The sequence below is a fragment of the Lepidochelys kempii genome, chromosome 1 (genome assembly GCF_965140265.1).
Source record: "Lepidochelys kempii isolate rLepKem1 chromosome 1, rLepKem1.hap2, whole genome shotgun sequence".
NCBI classification, from domain to species: domain Eukaryota; kingdom Metazoa; phylum Chordata; order Testudines; family Cheloniidae; genus Lepidochelys; species Lepidochelys kempii.
Genome location: NC_133256.1, coordinates 199,525,933 through 199,548,374, shown reverse-complemented (window position 1 = coordinate 199,548,374; position 22,442 = coordinate 199,525,933). Strand labels below are relative to the sequence as shown.

At 45.6% G+C, this 22,442-nt stretch overlaps 1 protein-coding gene across 1 annotated transcript; it reads right to left on the bottom strand.

The window, feature by feature from the left end:
* Positions 1 to 223: 223 nt before the first annotated feature.
* Positions 224 to 19,968, bottom strand: LOC140905486 (phospholipase A2-like). Its single transcript, XM_073328919.1, has 4 exons — positions 19,710 to 19,968; positions 16,713 to 16,878; positions 3,075 to 3,181; positions 224 to 455 (listed from the first exon to the last, which is right to left on the bottom strand). Exons 1-4 carry the CDS (start codon positions 19,747 to 19,749, stop codon positions 307 to 309), a joined length of 462 nt encoding a protein of 153 aa, XP_073185020.1. The 5' UTR covers positions 19,750 to 19,968; the 3' UTR covers positions 224 to 306.
* Positions 19,969 to 22,442: the final 2,474 nt, after the last annotated feature.

Here is a 22,442-nt window from a genome sequence, read left to right as displayed (position 1 = left end):
GAAAGGACTACATGCCAGTGGCTGCTGTTGACACTTTTTCTTTCTATCTACAACTGCAGTGTGGAGCTGCTGTGGTACGCTATTAGATGCATTTGGCCCTCTTCAACTATGGAGGTGGGGGGCAGGTTTTGATCCTTAATTCCAAAGACCGAGGAGGTGCCTAACCATTCCTTTTCTTCTCCCCATCCCCATGCTGCCAGAAATTCTCTAACACCATTATCAGTCTTATCAAAGATGAACAATTTTATTACAGTATCTTAGAAATTAGAAAAATGTCCCTGGAAGATTAGTTTTGCCCCCCAATATCTAACTAAAATTACACATGGGAGTAGTCTGTCCACATAAGAAATCTGGCCAGAGGACGTAGTGTGGGTTATAAGAGGCAGTGCCCCAACACTTGGCTGCTTCTTGGTCACATTGGCACACCATTTTTTGGCATCTATCTGTCAGTGTATCTGAAAAAGAAAATGAACAGTTCAAATCAGATCAAGAGCATGAGACAGTAATAATAGCTAGCGGCAAATTGGCAGTGTCTAGAAAACGGTGCCCGCCTTGTGATACCCACTGAATTCATGTTCAACACATCTTCCTAAGTGGTCAAGAGGGTTGAGCGCCTCAATTTTCACCCAAATTCAGTGACCCTTTTTGAAAATTTGCACCTAAATCTTTTTCTTAACCAGCCTTTCACTTTGTACTTATTATAAGCATCTGTAATGCTGTTACTCCTCTTCTTCCACCACTTCTCAAAAAGCTGCATATATTAAACTTTGCTTCTGTTCTGAAAGGTGACTCCATTTACAAGAAAGTGTTTTTCTCAGCTCTCAGCCCTGGAAATTCAACATTCATTTGACAGTCAAGTTGAGTTCTTTCCTTCACACAAACACCATAATTGGTCATAAAGGAGCTGAAATTAGACTTTCAGTGGCCCCCTGTACAGCCCCTTTGTTGTTGACAGGTTTGCACGGGTGTAACTGATTGGAACTTAGTAAGCAATTCCATTGATGGTGCTCAAGGAGGAGTGGAACCTTGCTTCTTCTTCCAGAGCTCTCCTGGCTTTGAATAAAACTCAGTAAAAACTTAGGCCTAGAATCACAAAGGTATGTAGGTGCTGTGACATTCAGTTCACATCATCAAACTTTTAGGTACCTAGAAAATCACAGGAACATATTGCAGTCTCCAAAGCCTGAGTTAGGCGCCCAGGCTCCCGATACAACGCATGTAGAGAAATAGGTGCCTTAGAATGTGATCCACAAGCTGTCTAAGCTCCTCTCATGCAGATCGGCATCTATCTCTGCTAGCCAATCTCAGCTGTGAACCCTCTTTGGAGGTGAACGCATAAGGCATTTTTTGCAAGAAGTGGGGATGGGGAGCAGCTCCCTCATAACTTTTAGTCCTCTGGTTAGGGCACTCATCTGGGATGTGGGAGACCCTCAGTTTATGTCCCCCTTCCATCTGATGAGGAGAAGGAATTTGAACCTCTCACATGAATGCTCTAACTACTGCACTATTGTGTTGGGGCTGGGTGTTCCCTTAGTCTCTGCTGTTGAAACTTTTCCACTGTAGATAAATACTTAATGAGTACTTGGAGTAGGAGGCTGGAGCCTGGGTCTCCCGTATCCTGGGTGAATGCTTAGCCCACCAGGCTACAGAGTCGTTCTCATGCTTGGGCTCTCTCACTCTCAGGCTCCAATGACTTTCAGTTATCCAGAGTGCCACACCAGCAGGAACGACTGAGGGAGCCCCACCTCAGAATTTTCTATTTTTGCCTTGCCCTCTCGAGTTCTCTCTGTAGCATGCCCAGCATCTTCAGTTTACTGTGCTTAGAGCAGTTTGGTTTGGCACTTATTGCCGCGAGAGCAGACTCCTTCCTTTGAGCCTGCCTCGCAGGGAGCAGTATTTCATACATGTTGAGTGTTTACGGAATGTGATTCTCACATGCAGATGGGCAGAAGACAGAACAAAGCACATTCTGAAGCATGTTTGAACGGAAGCAAATGGTATCTCCATTTTTCGTTCAGCAAACAAAATTGCACGGTAGCAGCAAAAGGGGAAAAAAATAAGTCCCACTGTAAAAGGAGTTTCCATTTCTTTCCTCTGTAAATATTTGTATTTATGACTCAGCAGCTGACAACAAGTGATTTATTTATCCACAGCCCAAGTATGGCGCAATGCAAACAGCTCCACTTTTAATTTCCATTTCCATTGTTCAGATAAACCTCTCCAGCATTTCCTGGCATTAAATCATTCTTCCCTTTTATTGGTATTGAGTCAGCCATAACACCTCCCTGGACCAGTAAGGACTGCTGTGTTCTAGGTTAGGGAAGTTAGGGAAGTTGACTGGAGAAGGCATGCAGTGTTTGCATTGCTAATCTGCATTGGGGGTTATGTGAGGGAGGGCAGCTGCTAGCTGCTGCATTGGAGAAGGGCTAGCAGAGGCTGTCACCGGCCTTGCCTTGGCTTACCTGAGTTAGCTCAGTTCTATTTAACTCATGTTTGTCGTGTGAGTGTCGTGACCATGAATCAGTGCATCCTCACAAAACATTCACACCTGTGTTTAGTGCACTTATGGCTGTGTCTCACAGCCACGCTATGCTATTCTTTCACAGCAAAAAATAGGTGTGTTTTTACATCAAGATAGCTAACCAGAAGTAAAACCAAAGTAGAGACAAGGCACAGGTATTTTTACCTGAATGTAGCTACTCCCCCCATCTCCCACATTTGAGGTTGAACGTGACTAGCTACATCAAGATAGTCCCTCCATAGCTGAAGATCTGGAGGGAAGGGATTAAAGGAGTTTGGGAGGAGTTGAAACCACAAAGAGAGAATCATGAAAATAGAAAATATTTAGAAAATAGAAAATATTTTAGAAAATATTTTTTAAATGCTCCTGCTCCATTTGCAGGGCACAAGCAAAACGAATTTAAATAGAAGGACCTGAATGAGTTTAAAACCCAGTTCAGCATACGCAGTGTTAAATCTATGGTATGTGAAGTGCTCGTGCCAATCTGTGCTCCTAATGTAAAGGGAATGGAATAAATCTAAAACACACAAGGAAAGTGGAGTCATTTCCTTACCGCACACCACAGCATTGCGTTCACAAGTCCATTCATATCTCAGCATCTTGGGGCTACAGCCTTCCCGCTCTGCCTTGTCATAGCAGCAGTCATGCTTGTGGCAACACCTTTCCGCAACAAAGAGATTGAGTTTTGTCTGTTACTTTCTGTGGGTTTTTCTCAGGGCATTTCCCAGTATGCAGCAGGAGCTATGTGGCCACACAAAACTATTTTTGTCTCTGTTCACAGGGGGATTTCCCTAGGCTGAAGGGGAAATTCTCTATAGTTCAGCCAAGTGTTTGATCATTACAGTGAAAATTAACAACGCTTCAGAGTTTGTTATTAATATTCTACAGATGTTAATGGAGCAAACAGAGGAGTGACACGAGGCTGTGCTCCCCTTTCTCGTGTACACTTACAGCAGGTGCTGATGAACGTGTGTCATCAACACTTCTTTCTGTGACTTAGTCCAGGAAAAGACTTAGGGAGGACGTGGGCCTGATTCTCGTTTGCTCGAGGGCAGTGCATCTCCCACCTTGGGGAACATCTCCAGTGTAAGAAGCTTTCCTAGTCAGTGAAGAGCTGGTGGAATGGCTCTATGCCAGACGCCTTTGCACTCCTGGTTTGGGAGGCATGCTGAAGGAAATGGGAAAGCGGAGTAGGGCCAGAACACTATATGCACCAAGTATTCTCAGCCCAAGAGCTGCTCTAACTTACGGCAATGGCCAAGCAGGCCATCTGTCAGGGCCAGAATACTACCAGGTGAAATGTGACACTTTCTGTGACAGGTCTTGTACTTTAGAGCAGGACATTTCAGCAGAGTCTCTATCAATCACAGATTATTGATCTACTCTACTTCATCCCCTCTCCCCTGCAGGGCAGGGAAGGCAGTCAGGGGTCTGTCCCTATTCCCCTCTTCCAAATAGGGTTTGGGGAGCCAGCTGAGCGAGGAGAGGAGGTGAACAGGGGACGCCCAGCTGGGCATCTCTTCTACCCATCCGCCATTGTTCTTGTTCCACCCATGGGCAGAAAATGCTGGGAGCCCCAGGATCTCCCCAGCCGGACTCCAGCTCCTCCTGCTGCTCCCTCCTCCGATTTCCCTGCCTGGTCAGTCCTCACTTCACTAGGCGGCAATGGGGAGAAGCTGGGCCTCCCAAGCCCAGGAGAGGGAGAGGAACTACTTCATTCCCTCCTCCTACTCTACATCCTGATTGTGAGATCAATTGAAACACAGTGATCTCATTGGTCAGCAGCAGATCACAGTGGGTGAAATCATTCTGGGAGTCACAGTGCTGATGACCTCATCTCTCCACTATGTTCTGTCAGAGCCAGTCCTTGCCCCTCAGTGTCAGTTCTCCCAATTGCACCAGGGCGTTCCAGCCATGTTCTGTCACTGTTAGAGATGGGCCTGAGCAAAAAGATTTGGATCCCAACCAGGATTTTGACCCCAAAGAATGGGGGTGCTGTGTTCCAAGGTTTTGGTTCAGGCCCATGTCTAATTGATACAGTGATAACAACAGAGCAAGGCGGTGCGAGCTGTCAGCAAAGCACTTGATCTTCCAATAGGTAAGTGCAATGAGTCTCAGGACGGTACTTAGCATGGGTTAATGGGGATGGCTGCCCATTCCCAACTGCTCAGTGCTCACTCCCTCTGCCTGTTTGCATGATAGAGACAGGGCTGAGGTGCTAAATTCAGATCCAGAGTTCAAAGGCCCCAGTGTCTGGATCTCAGGTTCGGGTTTGATCCATTACAGGGGATGGTTGGGAGGAGGAAGAGCTCTGATATTCCAAGCCAGATCCTGGTTCAGATTCCAACCCTCCCCAGAGCTTGGAAGTCTTTGGATCCAGGAATTTGCTGAATTGATGCTGCTTGAGAGAAAATAAGAGACATGATTTGGGAACTAAGGGTCTGATCCAAAGCTCACTGAAGTCAAAGGAATTGTTTCTGTTGACTCCAGTGCATTTTGGATTGGGTCCTAAGGGTGCAAAATCTATGTAACTTAGGCGAGAAAAGGCCCAGGGTGTGAGGGGATAGGATGTTGTTTGTAAGTGTCTGCCAGGGAACAGTATAAGTGAGAATGGGGATTTCTCACAGCCTTGCATGGTAGCAGAATCAGAAGCAATGTCTTGAAGTTAAGGAGACAAACACTTAGCTGAGACATGGGGGAAATGTACTAATACTGAGAGCAATTGTAATAAACCAGCAAGGGAGGGACCAGACAAGGCCTGTGAAGTCAGGGAGAGGAGCTTGGCGGCTGGGAGAACAGAGCAAAAAAATCCAGTGTCAGAAATAATCACTGCAAGAAATATTCACTGAGGGGCTTTTGGTCCATGAGTATTTTCCATGATGGGCCAGGGTCAAAAATACCCCTAGGTGTAAACTTCATTCATGAATATCTTCAGTAATGAACAGGATCCCCATGACCTCCAGGGGCCCAGCCCCATCCCTGCATCTGTCTCCTGCCATGTTCTCCAGGGGCACTATTCCACTTGTCCTGGATCCGGCTGTTGCTATAGTTTCCAAGTGGCCTGGCTCAGAAAGGGAGAGGGATTCTGCAACTCATCTCTCTGGTCTCTTTGCTTGTTGTCCAGGCATTCTTCTCCCACAGCCTACACCCCAGGCTCTCCTCATTCCCTGGCTGCAAGGTGGACTCCCTCTGTGTCTCCCCTACCTCCTGCTGCCTAGCTCCCTGGAACAGTGCAGGGAGTAAGCACCATAATCCCACTAAGTCCCCTTGTGGGGAAAGCTGGAGAGCAGTGGCCAGCTACAAGGCACAGGCAGAAAATGCAACGTTGGACCCCTGGCTACTGTACAGAGGTGCCATGGGTCCTCCACAGCAGCACCACTGAACTTGGTGCAATTTAGGCCAAATGTCACTGTGACACCTTGGCATCCCAATATTCACCACTGTCATGTAATTAGGGTATGTTTTGTACAAACTATGCCTTGTGAGGTATCATTCTAAAAGTCTTGATCTGCTAGACATTAATAGCTCGTTGTATCGTATGTGCTTTCGCCTATGAAGTTTGGCTATGAATGTGTTACTGAAACACATTGTGAGGTTGAAAATACCCACAAGCAGCCTTTCAGGTACAACAGTAAAAAGGCCAAACAATGTTAATGGCTCGTTGAGGAAATGCACACAGGCACAAGGATTACCCCAGGAACTATGTACAATAGAAACCTCTCATAGAGAGCACTACACAGTGGGAACTGTTTGACCCAGGTCATAGCAGAAGAGCTTTCCAGCAAGGAGGAAGAAGATATAAAAGGGGGAATGACATCATGATGGTACCTCACTCTCCCTACAACAACACACCTGGAAACACCTGAAGAATAATGACTGAACTGGGGGAAGTGATGGTCTCAGGCTAAAGGGATTACTAGCCTGTGTATGAAAACGTGGGAAACCCAAGCTGCAAAGCCAAGGCAGCTTGTGCCTTAAGAATCTGCCAGCCTGTTTATCACTCAGAGTGAGAATCTGCCAATTCATATCCTGCCTATCTAGTATGTTAAATTCAGTTTGCGGTTTTGTTTATTTACTAGGTAATCTGCTTTGATCTCTTTGCTATCACTTATAATCACTTAAAATTTATCCTTTTGTAGTTAATAAACTTATTTTATGTTTTAATCCAAACCAGTGTGTGTTTGACTAAGGTGTCTGGGGAAAATCTCAGCTTGGTTACCACAAGTGCGCATGGTCCTCTTCACAGTGAGGGAGAGGTGGACCAGGTATTAAACCCATATACTGGCCAGATTTGACCAGGGCAGGATGGTACTGCTCTGGGGTCCTAGGCTGGGAGGCTGGAGGTTAGAGAGCCAGCATGTGACTGGAACTGGGTGTGTCCCTACCTGTGTGAATGCTGGCGAAAGAGCAGGCTTGGAGAGCTTTACAGCTTGTCACAGCAGCACAGTGTGAGAAGGAGCCCAGGCAGGCGGGTCAGAGGGCTCAGTGGTACCCCAGTTCCAGGTGGCACCCGGGGGGAGTGCATCACAACCACATTCTACAGTCAAGGCTGTAGCTGCACGATCACAGGAAACACAGCAGAGCTCCAATAATAATGAAACTTCTCTCCATGGGTCTCACAATGCGCAAGCATCTCCAGCCTACAGAGAGGCAGAAGGGAGGGAAGGCAGAGCGCTGCAGCAAAAGACCTGAGCCCGTTAGCAAAGGTCCCAAAGCCTCTCAGAGCAGTTTGAAAAACCAGCCAGGCCTCCACAGCTCACAGAGAAGCAGGAAGTCAGAGTGTTTATCTTGTGCTATTTGGTCGTGTAAGTTCTTTGTGACAGGGACTTGATTTATCTGGGTTTTCTAAAATACAAGGCACATGTACAGAGCTAGGGACAGTATTTTTACCAGCACTGCCATTCACAGAACATGGATAACCTGCTTCCCTGACCTGAGGGACTCGCAGAGTAAATAGAACAAACCCACAAACATTTCCCAGAGACAATACACTCTTCCTCCATCCCTCTCCTTCCTCTATCTCCCATGTCCACATCTTAGTTTTCTCCACACAACGTTCACACTTGTATCCACGTTGGTAAGATAATTAGGGGAATCCAGTTTCATACTTCAGAGCTTCAGCTGATTTTCTGCTGTGGTAAGGAAGGATTTTCCACCCCAATTCACAACTGGCTGAATGGACTATCTGGGTTTTTTTTCTCCTTCCCCTGAAGCATCCGATCCTAGTTGCAACTGGAGGCAGGACACAAGCCCAAATGGACCAATGGTCTGAGACAATAACTACAAATCATCTGAGCCCAGATGTGGATTAGTTGTGTGATCTTTGTTCACAGGCTCATCATTAAACTGTCAGAGATGAAATGGCACTGGCCAGACCAATGGCTGCCCCCAGAAGGGGCTGGTGAAGCTAAGGGCACAAAGGAGCAATTGTTTTAATCAATAAGTGGAGCTGGTGCAGGCTGACATCATCGGGAAATGAGGAACACACAACCCTTAAAGCATCTCCTGAGGGGTGTTGTGAAGGCTTCTGTGTGAATCCCTCCAAGAGGCTGCCGCACGAGCAGAGAGGAATGTGTCCACGAGACCCTGAGGTGCTGGCACGAAAGAAGGAGGGAGAATACAGGGTCAGAGGGACAGGCCCAGACACAGTGAGTCCACAGCCCAGCCCAGCTCCAGGTCACCCCAGTAAGGGTAAAACAGGGATAAAGGGGGAAAGGTGCTGGGTGGGCCAGCCAACGGGCTATTTACCATAGAATTGCTCAACTCAGAGAGCAAAGGGGCCAGCCAAGGGTCACTGCAGCAAATTCACAGGGGAAAGCCCTGGGTGTTGAGAGATCCATGGAGCACGGGAGCTGGACCCAGCCAGAATAAGTGCTGCCCCTCTCCTAAGGGGATTTCCTGCACCTACAAGTGCAGGGTCAGGTATTACTGAGCTAGGAAGGAGAGGCAGGGCTAAGAGCAGTGAGTTTAGAGGGTGACCTCCCTTTTGCTGTGCTCTTAGGGGATGCTCAGTAGGAACAAACCAAGGCAGCCTGTGTCATTATTTAGGGACAGAGTAACGTTTGTCCTGAATGACCTAGCATGGCCCTAATACCTTGGAACTGCTCAAAGGTAAGCAGATGATACCTTGAAGCCCAGGTGATCCTTCACAAGCCATCCCCTGCTCTACATGAATCCTGAGAGGTGGCACATGAAGAATTAATGATGTTAATGACCAGTCATGTCATACCCAGATTGGAAAGAGGCAAGTTAATGCACCAAAAGCTGTATCAGAACCTGACAGGTCCTTACAAATATGCAGTGAGTGTATACAACATCAAAATAAATTATGCATGGTCTCTCAGATCTAGCCTTTGCTAATAAGGAAGATTTATTCCCCTCCCCCCCAAGAAGGGGTACGGATTCCCTCCACTCATTTTGTCAAATGCTGTTCAGAATGTGGAACTAGATCAGGACTCTGAGAAGAACCCAACTGTAAGTGTGACATTATTGACATAAACTGTGACCGTACAGATCATTGTTGCAACCAGGGTCCTATGGTTGCACCAGTTCTTATACAGAGGAGGCCAGATAAGGTGTCTATGGGAAGTTGTAGTTTGCTGGTTATGATTATGCTGTCTTGTATGTGTGTATCATTTTTTTATTTGAAGTTATGAATATTGGCTATGTATTTGTTTGATTCTAAGTAGCCTCCATGAAGCATTTGGTCAGCTTCTTGATAAAGGATTATTCTCAGTAAGTGCCAAATCAAGAAACACTTAACTGACAATGGACTTTGGGAGATACCAATCCACATCTGAGCTTTCCTGGGAAAACTCAAACTAAGATGTAAACAATGGCATAGGCCTGCAAAAAGCTGAATCATTCATAGACATGTGACTTGCCCAGGTGACTTCAAACTCCATCTTGTTGAGGGGATTTTACACAGGAGAACAAAGGGGTTTCCACCCACCAGAGAAAGACTATATACGGCCCTGGAAACCCTTCCATTTTATCTTCAGCTGGCTTAAAAGATAGCCTGTCCACCCCAAAGAGATGCCTGAAAGAAATTTGAATAAAGGACAGTAACTACGGGTGTGTGAGTGATTGCTGGACCCAGACTAGGAAGGAGTCTAGTCTGTCAGAGAAGCTTATTGGAACATCTCTGAGGGTGAGATTTACCTGCATTTAGTTTCCTACTCTATTAGGCTTAGACTTGCGTGTTTTATTTTATTTTGCTTGGTAACTTACTTCGTTCTGTCTGTCTATTACTTGGAACCACTTAAATCCTACTTCTTATACTTAATAAAATCACTTTTTGCTTATTAATTAACCAAGAGCAAGTAATTAATCCCTGGAGCAAACAGCTGTGCATATCTCTCCATCAGTGTTATAGAGGGAGAGCAATTTATGAGTTTACCTGTATAAGCTTTATACAGAGTAAAATGGATTTATTTGGGGTTTGGACCCCATTGGGAACTGGGTATCTGGGTGCTAGGGACAGGAGCACTTCTTAAGCTGCTTTCAGTTAAGTCTGCAGCTTTTGGGGGACGTGGTTCAGACCTGAGTCTGTGTTTGTAACAGGCTAGTGTGTCTGGCTCAACAAGACAGGTACTGAAGTCCCAAGCTCCAGGGAAAATGGGCTCAGAGGTACTCTCAGCACATCAAGTGGCAGTCCTAAGGGGGCTTCTGTGACCCAACCTGTCACAGTAAGTACTCACCAACCAACAGTATAGATCCCTATATGGCATTTCAAGTGCATCTGCCATTTTTCACTCTGTCATGTAATTACATTTAGATCTGGACTTTTCAGAAGAGAGATTTCACACAAAATGTGTGAAATTATGTATTATTTATCTGACAGAGGCTCATGTCTCCTTCTTCCCCTTTCCTCAGCTAGAGTTGTTGCCTTCTTCCTTTGTAGTTGACTGGGGAGTCATCCAGTGGACAGATATCAGCTTCGAGGGGAGTCCATTAATGCTGATTTTATCTCTGGGGTGTTGTTCCGCCCCCCCAACAAAATGGTAAAAAATAATTAGAAGCCATCTCTGTGATGAACCTCTCTATTTCAGTGTGTAACAGGTCAGGATCCTCTTGTCTCACTCACTTCACATTTGGTAGAAATTTTCTACTTCTTCATGCCTTTGTCACCTCTTGGCTAAATTACAGCAATGCAATATACCAGGGCATGAAGACTTCAGCATGCAGGAAATGCCAGCTAATACAGAATGCTCCAGTGTATCCACTCAGCAACATGGGTTACTGCAAGCACATCAGACCTATCCTCTGTTCTGTACACTGGCTTCCCGTAGAACACTGAATCAAGTTCAAGTCTTGGTCTTTATCTTCAAGGCCCTTAATGGCCGGGGCCCAGGGCATCTAAAAGATCAATTATTGCTCTGAGGTGAAGACCATGATTTATAGCTTCGCTCCTCTGGCACAATGGAACTTGTATAGTAAGAGTACAGCCTGTGCGGGAGACAGAACTTTCTCAGGGGCCAGTGCGAGACAGTGGAATGAACTCGCCCAACAACTAAGGGCCATCACAAACCTCACCACCTTCTGCTCTAACTGCCAGGTGCATTTCTTTGACTCTGCCCTCTCTAACATAAATACAGAGCAACATCTCTCTCCCTCTCTCGTTTAAAAAAAATCAAAACACCCCACAGTGCATAATTTTCCTTCTAGCAAGAGGATGCCAAAACAACAAAACATGACAGACGTTAGTCACATTTTGCATACTGCAGTACTGGAAGGTGCTCAGACACTACAGTAATGAGTGTGGCATAAGAACTTCTAGACTAGATCTAATCTACCCTTTTTGTCGCTCATATGGCTTCTCTGGTGGATTTCAAAATTGCTGTGATCCAGACTCAGAGCGATGGGATGGGAAGTTCAGTTCCTGCCCAGAATTACAGGACGAGATCCAGTAAGTATTCACAGAAGTTATGCATGTTCTGACCTTACACCTAGCCATATTCTGAAGATAGAAAAAAAAATCTCCCCCTTTGATTATTTGGTTCTTAAAACTAGTTCTGTATCTACCAAGCAAACAACTGATCATATTTTAGATAGAGGAAACTGCTTTATGGCCTTGAGTACTAACATGTCATTTGACAAGAGATAGCCCAGAAGGCTGGGTTTCTTGAAATGGGGATAGTCCATAAGCATAGACAGCTGGTAAAAATATTATTTGGAGGGATGAGCAAAACTTAATAACTACTGTTATTTCTGGGGGTGGGATGTGTGTGTGTGTCAAGTCCTGCTCTCTGGTGTGTATGTGGGTCACTGTCTCTACCCTAGCCTGGTGTAGAAGGGAGGACTGGAGGGTAGGGTTGGAGAGCAAGCTCACTCCGCACTCACCCTGCAGCGGCAGCTCCTGTCCTGAGGGGCTGGGCCTGGGTCCCCAGGCCCGTCTGTTGGCTCTCGCCACTTGCAGAATTCATAGGTGCTCACCACATCACACATGTGTCCCCGCACAGATAGGGCCCCTCCTCTACAATGTCCCATCCCCTTCCTGGTGCTGGGGCCACCAGCTGCAGGCCTTTGCCTGCTGAGCTGGGCAGGCTGAGATAGATTAGGGGTGGCTGAGCCCCCTCTAGCCTAGCCACACATCACACCTATGTTCATAAGTAATCAGAAGCAAAGATAACTTGTTTGATTTGGATCCCACACCGGGGTAACTCTGGAATAATGTCAGTGAAGTCAATGGAGCTAGACTTGGGTAAATCTTGTGAAAGCAAGAAGAGAATTAGGCCCATTGGGTCAAACTCAGCCTTCTTTTACCTCCTGTGACTATACAGGGGCTGAATTTAGCCCATAGTGCTTTCCTTCCATCTGTACTCCCAATTTAGTAAAGCAGCAATTTCGACCCACAGATTTGTCTGCCAGATAAATGCCAGGTTTATTCTGAGCTTGCCTATATGACATCAGCAATGATGACCACAAGATTATTTGCTACATTCAGAATTCTAGAAACGTAATTTAAAAGCAGCAACCCAACACCTAAAGGACATTAGAATGTGACTCGTCACCTGTTAGATTACAAACCTAACCAAACGTTCAGACTGAGGTCCTATTTTCCCATTGGATACTGTAGCACTTGCTAATGGCTAAGCAAAACAACTTATGCTGCCCACGATGCAACACACAGAGAAGGAAGTTTCTATTGGGTTTATAATAGTGATGATGAGTCATGGGTTAATTATTCCCTACTTTCAGATCATCTTGTTCCTGGTTTTCTTTCTGAAAGTTCAGAGGCCAAGATCAGAGGGAGGGAAGAATTAGCAATCTGGGAGGTGGGTGAGAGGTGCTGGCCATGTGGGTGGAGGTGAAAGGGGGAGTGGTAATTCAGGAGCAGCGAGGATAGGAGGAGCAGCCCATTGGTGGAGGGCCTGACCTGAGTGACAGGAGAGAAGCAGGCAAAGGGAGGAGGTGCGGGAGTAAGGAGCCAGAGGACAAGAGAAAAGGAGTAGTAGTGGGGAACCAGAGAAAAGAAAGGAGCCAGAACAGCGGCACAGAGGGAGAGGAAGGAGCAGAGCAAAGGAAAGAGGAGAGTAGGCGGAGCTGGACAGCAAAGAAAGGGCTAATGAGAAGAACCAGCTGGCTGTGGGGAGTGGCTGCTCCTAAATTGGCTTTGTAAAAAATGGAAGGATTGCATCGCTCTTGGAGGGCCTTATTCTGCTCTCAGTGACACCAGTCCTACACTGATATAACCCCATTAGCTTCCGTGGAGTGACTTACTCCTGATTTATGCCAGTGTAAAGTGAGAGGAGACAGGCTCAGAGTTTGCAAAATTGCCTCCAGATGCCCCCGAAGTAGCACCTTGGAGAGAAGAGAATAAATACCCCTCAACAACTTCAGCTGGTCACTCACTGTCAAGAAATGCCTTTCCTTCCCACCGGTTATTGCTTAATGGTACCAAATGCAATCAGTCTTAGCCAGCGAGATTACAGGCTGGCTGGGCAACAGGAATGAAAGATTAATACAAACCTCTACTAGTTGGAAATTGCTTATTCATAAAGTATGTGCTAGAAAACCTGCACTTAAGGATATAAGCAGCTCTGACTGGCTAAATCCCTGCCCAGGACAACCAGAGATGAGGAGAAAAGTGCAATGAGCAAATGTCACTGTGGCAATAGGTTCTGTTTGCAATTTTAGAGGAACAGACACCGTCGTCTGTTCTGTTCTTTTTGTTTAATTCACTGAGAATGGAAAATCTCATTCTCTTTGTGTCTTGCAGAAGGCTAGCTGGCTCATTCCCATAGGCCCAGATCCTCAAAGGGGTTTAGGCTCTCCTAACTTCCATTGATTTCAATCAGCATCTCACAGAATCAGGTGACTGTGACTCGAGTCCTCTGCATGCTCATTGAGCTCAAACAGCGATATCTATCTGAAGTTCTGGGAAATTCACAAAACATCCAGCAGAGTGTGATAGGGGAAGGAATGAGATGAGCACTACCTGTTCATTTCATTGTAATGACAGAGAGGATGGAAGGAGATGGGGGAAAATGTAACTACTAGAATACCACAACAAAGCCAGTGTTTGAAACCAACATTTTTAAACGAGTTGCCCAGAAGTATGCCTTTTTGTAGAATAAAAAAAGAGTCTATATTTAGACCTACTTTAATATTGAACTATCTAGACAGAGAAGACTGATTTAAGGAAAATAAAATCACACCTTTTATAATGGTGTCAGTAGCAAAGCAGAAATGTTTAAACAATGAGTCATTTTAAACATTTACTGCTCAAGGAAGTTGGCTTTACCACAGTACTCGTACTTACAATGGGAAATACTGCAAAAGCTGTGTTCATCATCACTTACACAGCATGACGTGTTGATTTTTGTAACAGCGTCATCAGGGAGAGGAACCCAGAAGATTCCTCCAAGAAATATGAGAAGGAAAATGTTTAGGGCCAGATCCAGTGGAGCTATGGAGCTGGTTTATACCAGCTGAAGATCAGACCCAGAATTTCTGACTGCCTAAAAAATAATTTTCTGTAACCAAGCAAAGCAGTCAAGGGGCATTAATAGCTGTAGTTAAAGGGTTAAGCTTAAATCTGCAAAAGTGGCCACTAATTTTGGGTGCCTCCACGTGTTGGGTCCCTGATTTTAGCCACTTAGGGCGAAATGCTAGCCCCACTGAAGTCAATGTCAAAACTCCCATTCATTTCCACGTGGCCAGGCTTTCTAGAAAAATTGCAAGTGCCTGCAACAGCTGGATATGTTGGTAAAGCACAGTGAGGTATTTACTAAATGGGCTGATATCACCTGCCTTCTTTCCTGAAGAAAGGAAAAGGTAAGTGTAAGAGCCACCCTGCTTATAGATTTTAGATAAGCAGATGGAATTGTGTGGCTAACTTGAAGGTGCAGAGATAGACTGTGCCGGTGGCAAAAATTTTCTATAGCAAAAGGATCAGAGCTCACAGTCACTCAGGTAGATCAAAGCCTACCAGACAAAATAATTAAATATTCACCACTCAGGGTGTGTAAGAGAAGTAAAAGTATTGCAGTGGAACAGGAGCATTGCCTCCTGCTCTGAAAATAAACAGCTCAACATCTTCTCAACAAATACAAAAGCCAGAGAAGGGAGAGACTATTACTCCGTTACAATATGCTGTTCTGCCAACATCATCTGTTGGTTTAATGTAGTAAACAGACGTGGGGTGACTGCAAGGAGCTTGAGTCGCTCCTGCACCAATATGGGATTCTCCCATAGGAGAGGAAAAGCAGTGTTTCCACTACTGCCCTTTCCTGTGTTGCCAAGCATCCACTCACCTTGGGTGTGACCCCTTTTCAGTCAGTGCCACACACTATACTGGTTACCCCCAGTAAGTGAGGTTGCAGCAGTTTTGGGTGGCCACAACCTGGACCCCCTAGTGGAGTCCCTGTCTCCAGGGAACTTTGCCACCATTCACCAGAGGTTAAAAGTCCTCATGAATATGCTGGGCAATGCCGCTGTGGATGTCCATGTGACACACACTTACAAGTGCTGTCTGTACACCATTTTACATTTAATTTACATTTTAAATTAAGTTCCTGGTCTCAAACCAGGCCTAATTTTCTTTTGGTTTGCACTTGGCAAAGGGGTGAATGGGGTTTTACAGGGTTGCCAACTTTCTAATTGCACAAAACCGAACACCCTTGCCCCACCCCTTCCCCAAGGCCCCACCTCTTCTCCGAGGCGCCAATCCTGCTTACTCCATTCCGCCTCCCTCTGTCGCTCGCTCTCTCCCACCCTTCCTCACTCGCTCATTTTCACTAGGCTGGGGGAAGGGGTTGGTGTGTGGCAGGGGGTGAGGGCATTGGTTGGGGATGAGGGGTTTGGGGTACAGGAGGGGGCTCCAGGCTGGGGCTGAGGGGTTTGGAGTGTGGGAGGGGGTACAGGCTCTGAGCTGGGGATATGGGCTCCAGGGTGGGGCCAGAAATGAGAGGTTCAGGGTGCGGGAGGGGGATCTAGGCTGGGGAATGGGGTAGAGGTGCAGGGTTTAGGGTGCAGGAGGGGGTTCCAAGCTGGGGCTGAGGGGTTTGGAGTACAGGAAGGGGTTTTGAGCTGGAGCAGGGGGTTGAGGCACAGGAGGGGGCTCAGGATGCAGGCTCTGGGAGGGAGATTGGGTGTGGGGGGGGCTAGAGGCAGGAGATTGGAGTGCAGGAGGGGGTTTGGGTGTGGGCTCTAGGAAGCAGTTTGGGAGGGGGCTCAGGGCTGGGGCAGGAGGTGAGGTGTGGGAGGGGTTTTGGGGTATGGGCTCCGGGCGGCGCTCACCTCAGGCGGCTCCCCACAAGCAGCAACATGTCCCTAGGCGGAGGTGCAGCCAGGTGGCTCTGTACACTGCCTCCATGCACAGGTGCTGCCCCTGCAGCTCCCATTGGCCATGGTTCCTGGCCAATGGGAGCTATGGAGGTGGCACTCAGGTTGGGGCAGGGTCAATGCAAGGAGAGCCCACGGCTGTCCACCTAGGAGCTGAGGGACATGTCACCACTTCTGGGGAGCTGCGCGGAGCCAGGTAGGGAGCCTGCCAGCCCCGCTGTGCTGCCAACCAGACTTTTAACGGACCAGATAGCAGTGCTGATTGGAGCCGCTGGGGTCCCTTTTCGAGCAGGTGTTCCAGTTGAAAACTGGACATCTGGCAACCCTATACATGGATGTAACTGAGGGAAGAATTTAGTGGAGAGACCAGAACTATACATGGGCATATAAGTGATGTTCTTACCAGTCTACTTTATCTTTAGGCCAACCTCGTCCTCCCAGACCACAGTAGCATCCATAACCTAGATATGCCAAAGCATTGCGTCCTGTACCACAGGATATGGCTCCTGCTAATTCAATGAGTCCTCTTGTATGCAAAGAATGGGTTTTCCCCAGTGCGCCTTTCCAAACTGCAAAGAGAGAATGTTGTTTCATACAGGGTTTGCACAACACCTTTAAGGATTTTCACTGCTGATTTCTTTCAAATTCCCACTGCAGATTTTAGGCCTTATTGGGCGTTTGGGCCCAGTGCACAAACACTGCCACTTTCCTTATTATTGTTGTATCAGAGTAATATCTACAAGCCACACGGACCGTAAAGGTACACCTTTATCAGCAAGGGAAGGCCTGCGTCATTTAACAGTCACTGAGTACATACAATAACATTCCATTGCCTAGTTTGAATAGGTGGCAGCTTTATTAAGGTAATATTAAAGGTTATATCCACCTTCCATTATAAAGCCTTAATATAGGGCCACCCCATTAATTTTGGCCTTAAAAATTTCAGATTTATTCTAAAGGCAAAGGACAATGTGCCTGCATAGTTTGAAGCAACTTTCTTAAACCATTTTTCAGTTGCAGGCCTTTAATATGATACCCTGATTTGAAACGCTTATTTGTATCTTGTATCCCTCCTATTCAAAGTTGTGTTTCTCATAGACTGCTGTGGGAGGGGAGAGGACTCACCTCTGAAAATCAAGCCTCTGATTTAGATGATTAAATATGGATTTTGGTGCCTAACATGATGATAATAGTACTAATTGCTGCTATTATTTTCACTTATTGTGATGCATCCGTGCACCTATCCATCGGTATGAGTGCATCATATGAACAGTTAGCATTAGCCCCTCCCCATACTTTCCACCCAGCCCCTCTGTTCTTCAGCTTTCACCTCTCTCTCTCCCCATCCATTCATAACCACTCAACCCACCCCTAAGGTAAAAGCTAAAATAAATTGATGGACTTTTCAGCATTCTTGACTCAAGAGTTGGATCATATTTCAGAACCAAGAACCCCAGACTGAAGCTGCTTGGCCACTCGTTCCCTGCTGTTTGAATACACTTAACATCTTCAAAGTGCTGTGCAAACATTGACTAATCCCCTAAACCATCCATGTGAGGTAGGGACTAGATGCTATTATTAAGACCATTGCTTTCCTTTTAAAACCTGTAGTTCTAATCCCTCTTCCCTGCGTGTATCATATGCCATAGTTTTCTCTAAGGGCTTGATTCAAAAGCCCATTGAAGTCAATGAGAATCTTTCCCCAGCCATGAAAAGTCAGAGGTTCGTTTCTTCAGAGGAAAAAACGACCTCATAAAGTAACAGAATATTAAGCATTAAAATGATCGAGAACCCTGCGAAAAAAGTGCAACTGCAGCATAAGCACAAACAAGGAAAAGACAACACACTGAATCTTTTCCAGCATTTTAGGTGAAATGTAGCAGCCTCTTTCAGGAGCTAATTCCATGCACTGATGTCACAGTGTTTTACATAGGTTTCTCATGCTATTCCCTCATGGATTAAAAACACATTCCTGGAAAAGTAACAACTTCCCTTTGCTAAACACTACCTTGAGTATTAATTTTTTTTAAACTGGTAAAAGCAAACAGCAGCTCCGTTATTAGAAACCATAGAGAAGACCCTATTTCCCTGCTATAAGTGCCAAGTGAATGGGGGTAAAAGACAGATTCTTCTCTCAGTTACCTTGGGGTATATCCAGAGTAATTCCACTGGAATTAGCGACATCCCTCTGGCTTTGCACCCAGATAACCTATATCCAGATCATATCCAGCATGTATGGGAGGGAGGCTGTTTCTTTCTCAGAAATATGCATCCAGTCCCAGAGGAACATCCCTGAGAAACTATTAACTATAGCAACATCACAGTTATTCCTGGGGGACAAAAAGAACCCCAGTGAACCAAGCCTGAATGAGCTGCTTTAGAATCTACGCTCCCCCTGAGTTGAAAACAAAGCAGGGGCCAGTGTAGTATCTGATGTTACTTTTTTTTTTTTAAACTGATTATATTTCAATTTGACATTAGTATCCCTTTAAGGTTCTGAAGTCAGCTCTAACTTGCTTGCCTTGCAAGTGCACTATACATTCAGTTGAACAGTTAGCAACCTAAATAGTAATTGAAATGACTCAGTGACACATAAAGAGTTAACACTGCTGTAAGATCCTTGGAAAAGTAGGAGAAACCCCACAGCAAACTGAATTTAGCCAAATGACACAGCTGGAGTACTTTCAATAACTACTAACTGTTCACTTTCATCTATCTTGTATATGAAATCAGGCTGAATTAAGATGGATCTGACAGCTTAAACTTTCCTGTTATTTCCAGTGTTTAAATTGTCAGCCTTTATGCTGCCTTAATACAGGATTCTACACTTAATCAAATTGTACTGCACTAATGATCACAAACCTTAGTGCTACCTCAGTGTTTAGGGGTATAGAATACAACTGTGTTTTTATAAAGGGGATTTGCTTTTTCAATTCCTTTTTTTCCCTTGAACGTTAGATGAATTGGAAACAATTTGCTCAAGAGTCACTGGTATAAAGAAAAGGGGTGAAACTGAAAACAATATTTCAGAGAAGAAAAGTCAACACGTGAGGTTTTTCAGAATAAAACTGGAAACTTTCTAAATTAGAAGAGAAAATAAAACATGTTCCTACAGTTACAGTCTTACAGAATTACCATGGAAATGAATCAGCCCAGGCACAAAATATACTCAGACTTCCTTTACCGTGATAATGAGAAAATGAACGATAGTTAACTCACCGGTCCAAATGCCAATGATTTGCTTTGGGCAAGTAGAACTAGGCAAAGCTAATACAGTACATGGGCTGCCAAAGTGAAGGGGGAAGTTGCCCTCACACAGAGTGGGAGAAGCAGGAGGGTGGCAGAGATAGAGATGCTCCCAGGGATCCAACAACTGCAGCTGTACAGAATTTGTACTCACCTGCCTGAAGCACCAGCAGCACCAGCAGCCAGAGCCCCATTGGGAAGTTAGAGGGTTTAAGTGCCCAGTATGCCTCTCTCTTTCTAACAGTCTCTTGTACATTCAGCCTGAGCGGCTGGGGTCTCCCTGCAGAGCTGCTCTCAGCTGGTATACCAGGTAAACCAAAGCGTGGGTGTGTATAACACTCTTCCTAGGTCGCTGCTCCCATATCTGCTCCAAAGTTTTATGTACACACACACACACACACACACAAAAGTAAGACACTCTCCTCTGAAATCCCAAGTGCCCTGTGCGCTGAGCCTGCTGCCAGCAGGGCTCTGTGCCTCTATTTGCATATCATTCCTGTAGGGAGGGGCTGCTGGAAGGGAATTAGACTGGCACAGTCTCTTACAGACAAGTCTCTAAGCTTGTGCTCCTTCTCTAAGCCGTTTGCCTGCAGACCCCAGTTAACCTCCTAGCTGCTTCACAGGGGAAGTCAGAGTCCTGGATACTGTGTCCTGGACTTTCAGATTTTGATAGCTGTGATGTAGCACAGTGTGGGGGGGCTTTTCCTTTCAGATAATTCCTTTTTGTTTAACACTGAACATTTTTTCATGTAAAAAAAATTATAAAACTATAAAATCTGACTGAAATATCATTAAAGGCAAATGTCTAGATATAAACCAACTGAGTTTATTCTGGGCCATGCCACAGCAAAATATATACCCAGCCCATTTATTCTAAACTGATCTAACTAGCTAGCTCATTTCTTCAGTGCTATCCATATTCACCCTTCATCCACAAGAACAAGCCATAGCTTCTCAGGAAGAAAGTCCCTCCATCTAGTCTGCGCCTACTGTCTTGGGGTTGGGAAAAATTGAGCTAAGCTAGGTCGAGATGAGTCGAGCTGGGAAATGAAGCCATGACGATGTTTCAAAGTCCTTTCTTAAGAACCCCAAAAAGCAGGGCATAAGATGGGGCATAATTCACTCCATTATTTTGTCCACCAATTAAGCCTCATATCCACCATGAAGTTCCAGATCCACATCATCTTGTTGACCAAGATCTTAACCCAGTCCTTGAGTTATATCACTAGGCCTTTTCGTTTGGGCTAGTTCACTTTCTCCGTCTGGTTTGCCTGCACCTGTTTATAGTATTCTTGACTGAAGATATCTTGACCTACTTCTCATGGTTAATTCTCACGTGTGCAAAAAGTTAGCGGCCCAATTGTCATAACATGGGCAAGCAGATATCATGCATCCATAGCCTTGGGGGACTTCAGTATCCTCAGGGAGGGCATTTTCAGCATGCTGGCTCAGGATCTCTTGTCCACCTGGTGACCATGAGGATTATCCCAAGTGGGTCTCACATAGCTAGATGCACCCTGGACCTAACCATGGCCTTTTGCAAGGACACTAGGGGTATAGTAAACCTCTCCCTGTTGTGGTCCGATCATCACCTACTTTTCAGGTGGTGGTCCCAGCCATGAAGTGCAGGCACTACAATTGTGGCTGGCCCGTGTGGAGTGCAAATATTTGAAGGTGCAGGGAGTATCAGAAGGCTCCTTGCATGCTCCTGCATGGGTCAGCTAGAATCATCCTTAGTTTCATAATGCAGGCAGATTTCAGCAGCACCCTAAGAAAAGTGTCTTAGGTAAACCAGTACCACCCTGTTGGATTGTTTACAGTTAGCAAGCAAATATTCTGAGTAAAAGCAAAGGTCACTAAGCCATCAGAGTGCTGCCTTTAACCGAGAACAGGTTGCTTTGAAGCGTAAATATTTTTTGCCGCATAGGTCTGCGTGGAATTGTAAGCAACAGGCTTTTTTATTGATATGGGGCAATCAGCACAGAGAGTTGGTTAAAATGGATTTTATTAATGGCAGCTGAAATTCTACACTCTGGGGAGATTGTGTGTATGTGTGTGTGTAATCACAATGCTGTAAATACACTCTCTCGTGCTCTCTGAAACAATGGCTCATGATCAGGGATGCAACCCCATGCTGTAGGTGACCCTAGCCTCTCACTGTCAGAAGCTGGGACTGGACTACAGGTGATGGATCACTTCATGATTGCCCTGTTCTGTTCATTCCCTCTGAATCAGCTAGTATTGGCCACTGTCAGAAGACAGGATACTGGGCTAGAGGGACCATTGGTGTGACCCAGCTTGGCTGTTCTTATGTAAAGCAGTAACCACTGGGGAACATCATTCCAAAGCAGTAATCAGTGGGGCACATGTCCCTTATGCAGAATCAAAACTTGGCTGAACAGTCCTTTTCTGTAGTTTAAGCTCCATCTGTCCTCAAATGCAGTCTGTCTGTCAGCAGAACCCTAACTTCTTTCCCAGCAATTCCATCTTAAAATTTTAAAAAATATCTTCTTACCCTACTTTTAGCAGTTGCTAGTCAATGTTTAACCCTACAAATCCAACCCACCTGGTTGTGTGGATTAGAGCTGCTGTGGTTTCTGGTAGCACTGAGCCACTGCAGTTTGGTTTGGATCCCTAAAACACTGGGCACTGACAAGAAATTAGGCTTTAAGCAATGTGTAGCGAGTCTGAAGATGATATCACTGAATCAATATAAGGTAGCCTTATGTAGACACACGTGTAAGCCTTGCACCGACTTAAAGTGAGTAGCTTGGATGCACTCAATCAGCAGTGCTACTGATTACACAATGCACCCAAATGACGCACCATTGATTGAGTACTCTAATGTAAATAAGGCCTATGTGATGTGTGCCCTTAAACCACAATG

Excerpts from the sequence above, each read along its gene's own strand:
- LOC140905486 (XM_073328919.1), bottom strand. The coding sequence starts at position 19,749 with ATGGGGCTCTGGCTGCTGGTGCTGCTGGTGCTTCAGGCAG. Across the intron at positions 3,182-16,712 it reads CCTAAAGATAAAGTAGACTG|GTGTTGCCACAAGCATGACT; the intron begins GTAAGAACATCA and ends TGTTGCGGAAAG. Across the intron at positions 456-3,074 it reads ACGCAATGCTGTGGTGTGCG|ATACACTGACAGATAGATGC; the intron begins GTAAGGAAATGA and ends TTTCTTTTTCAG.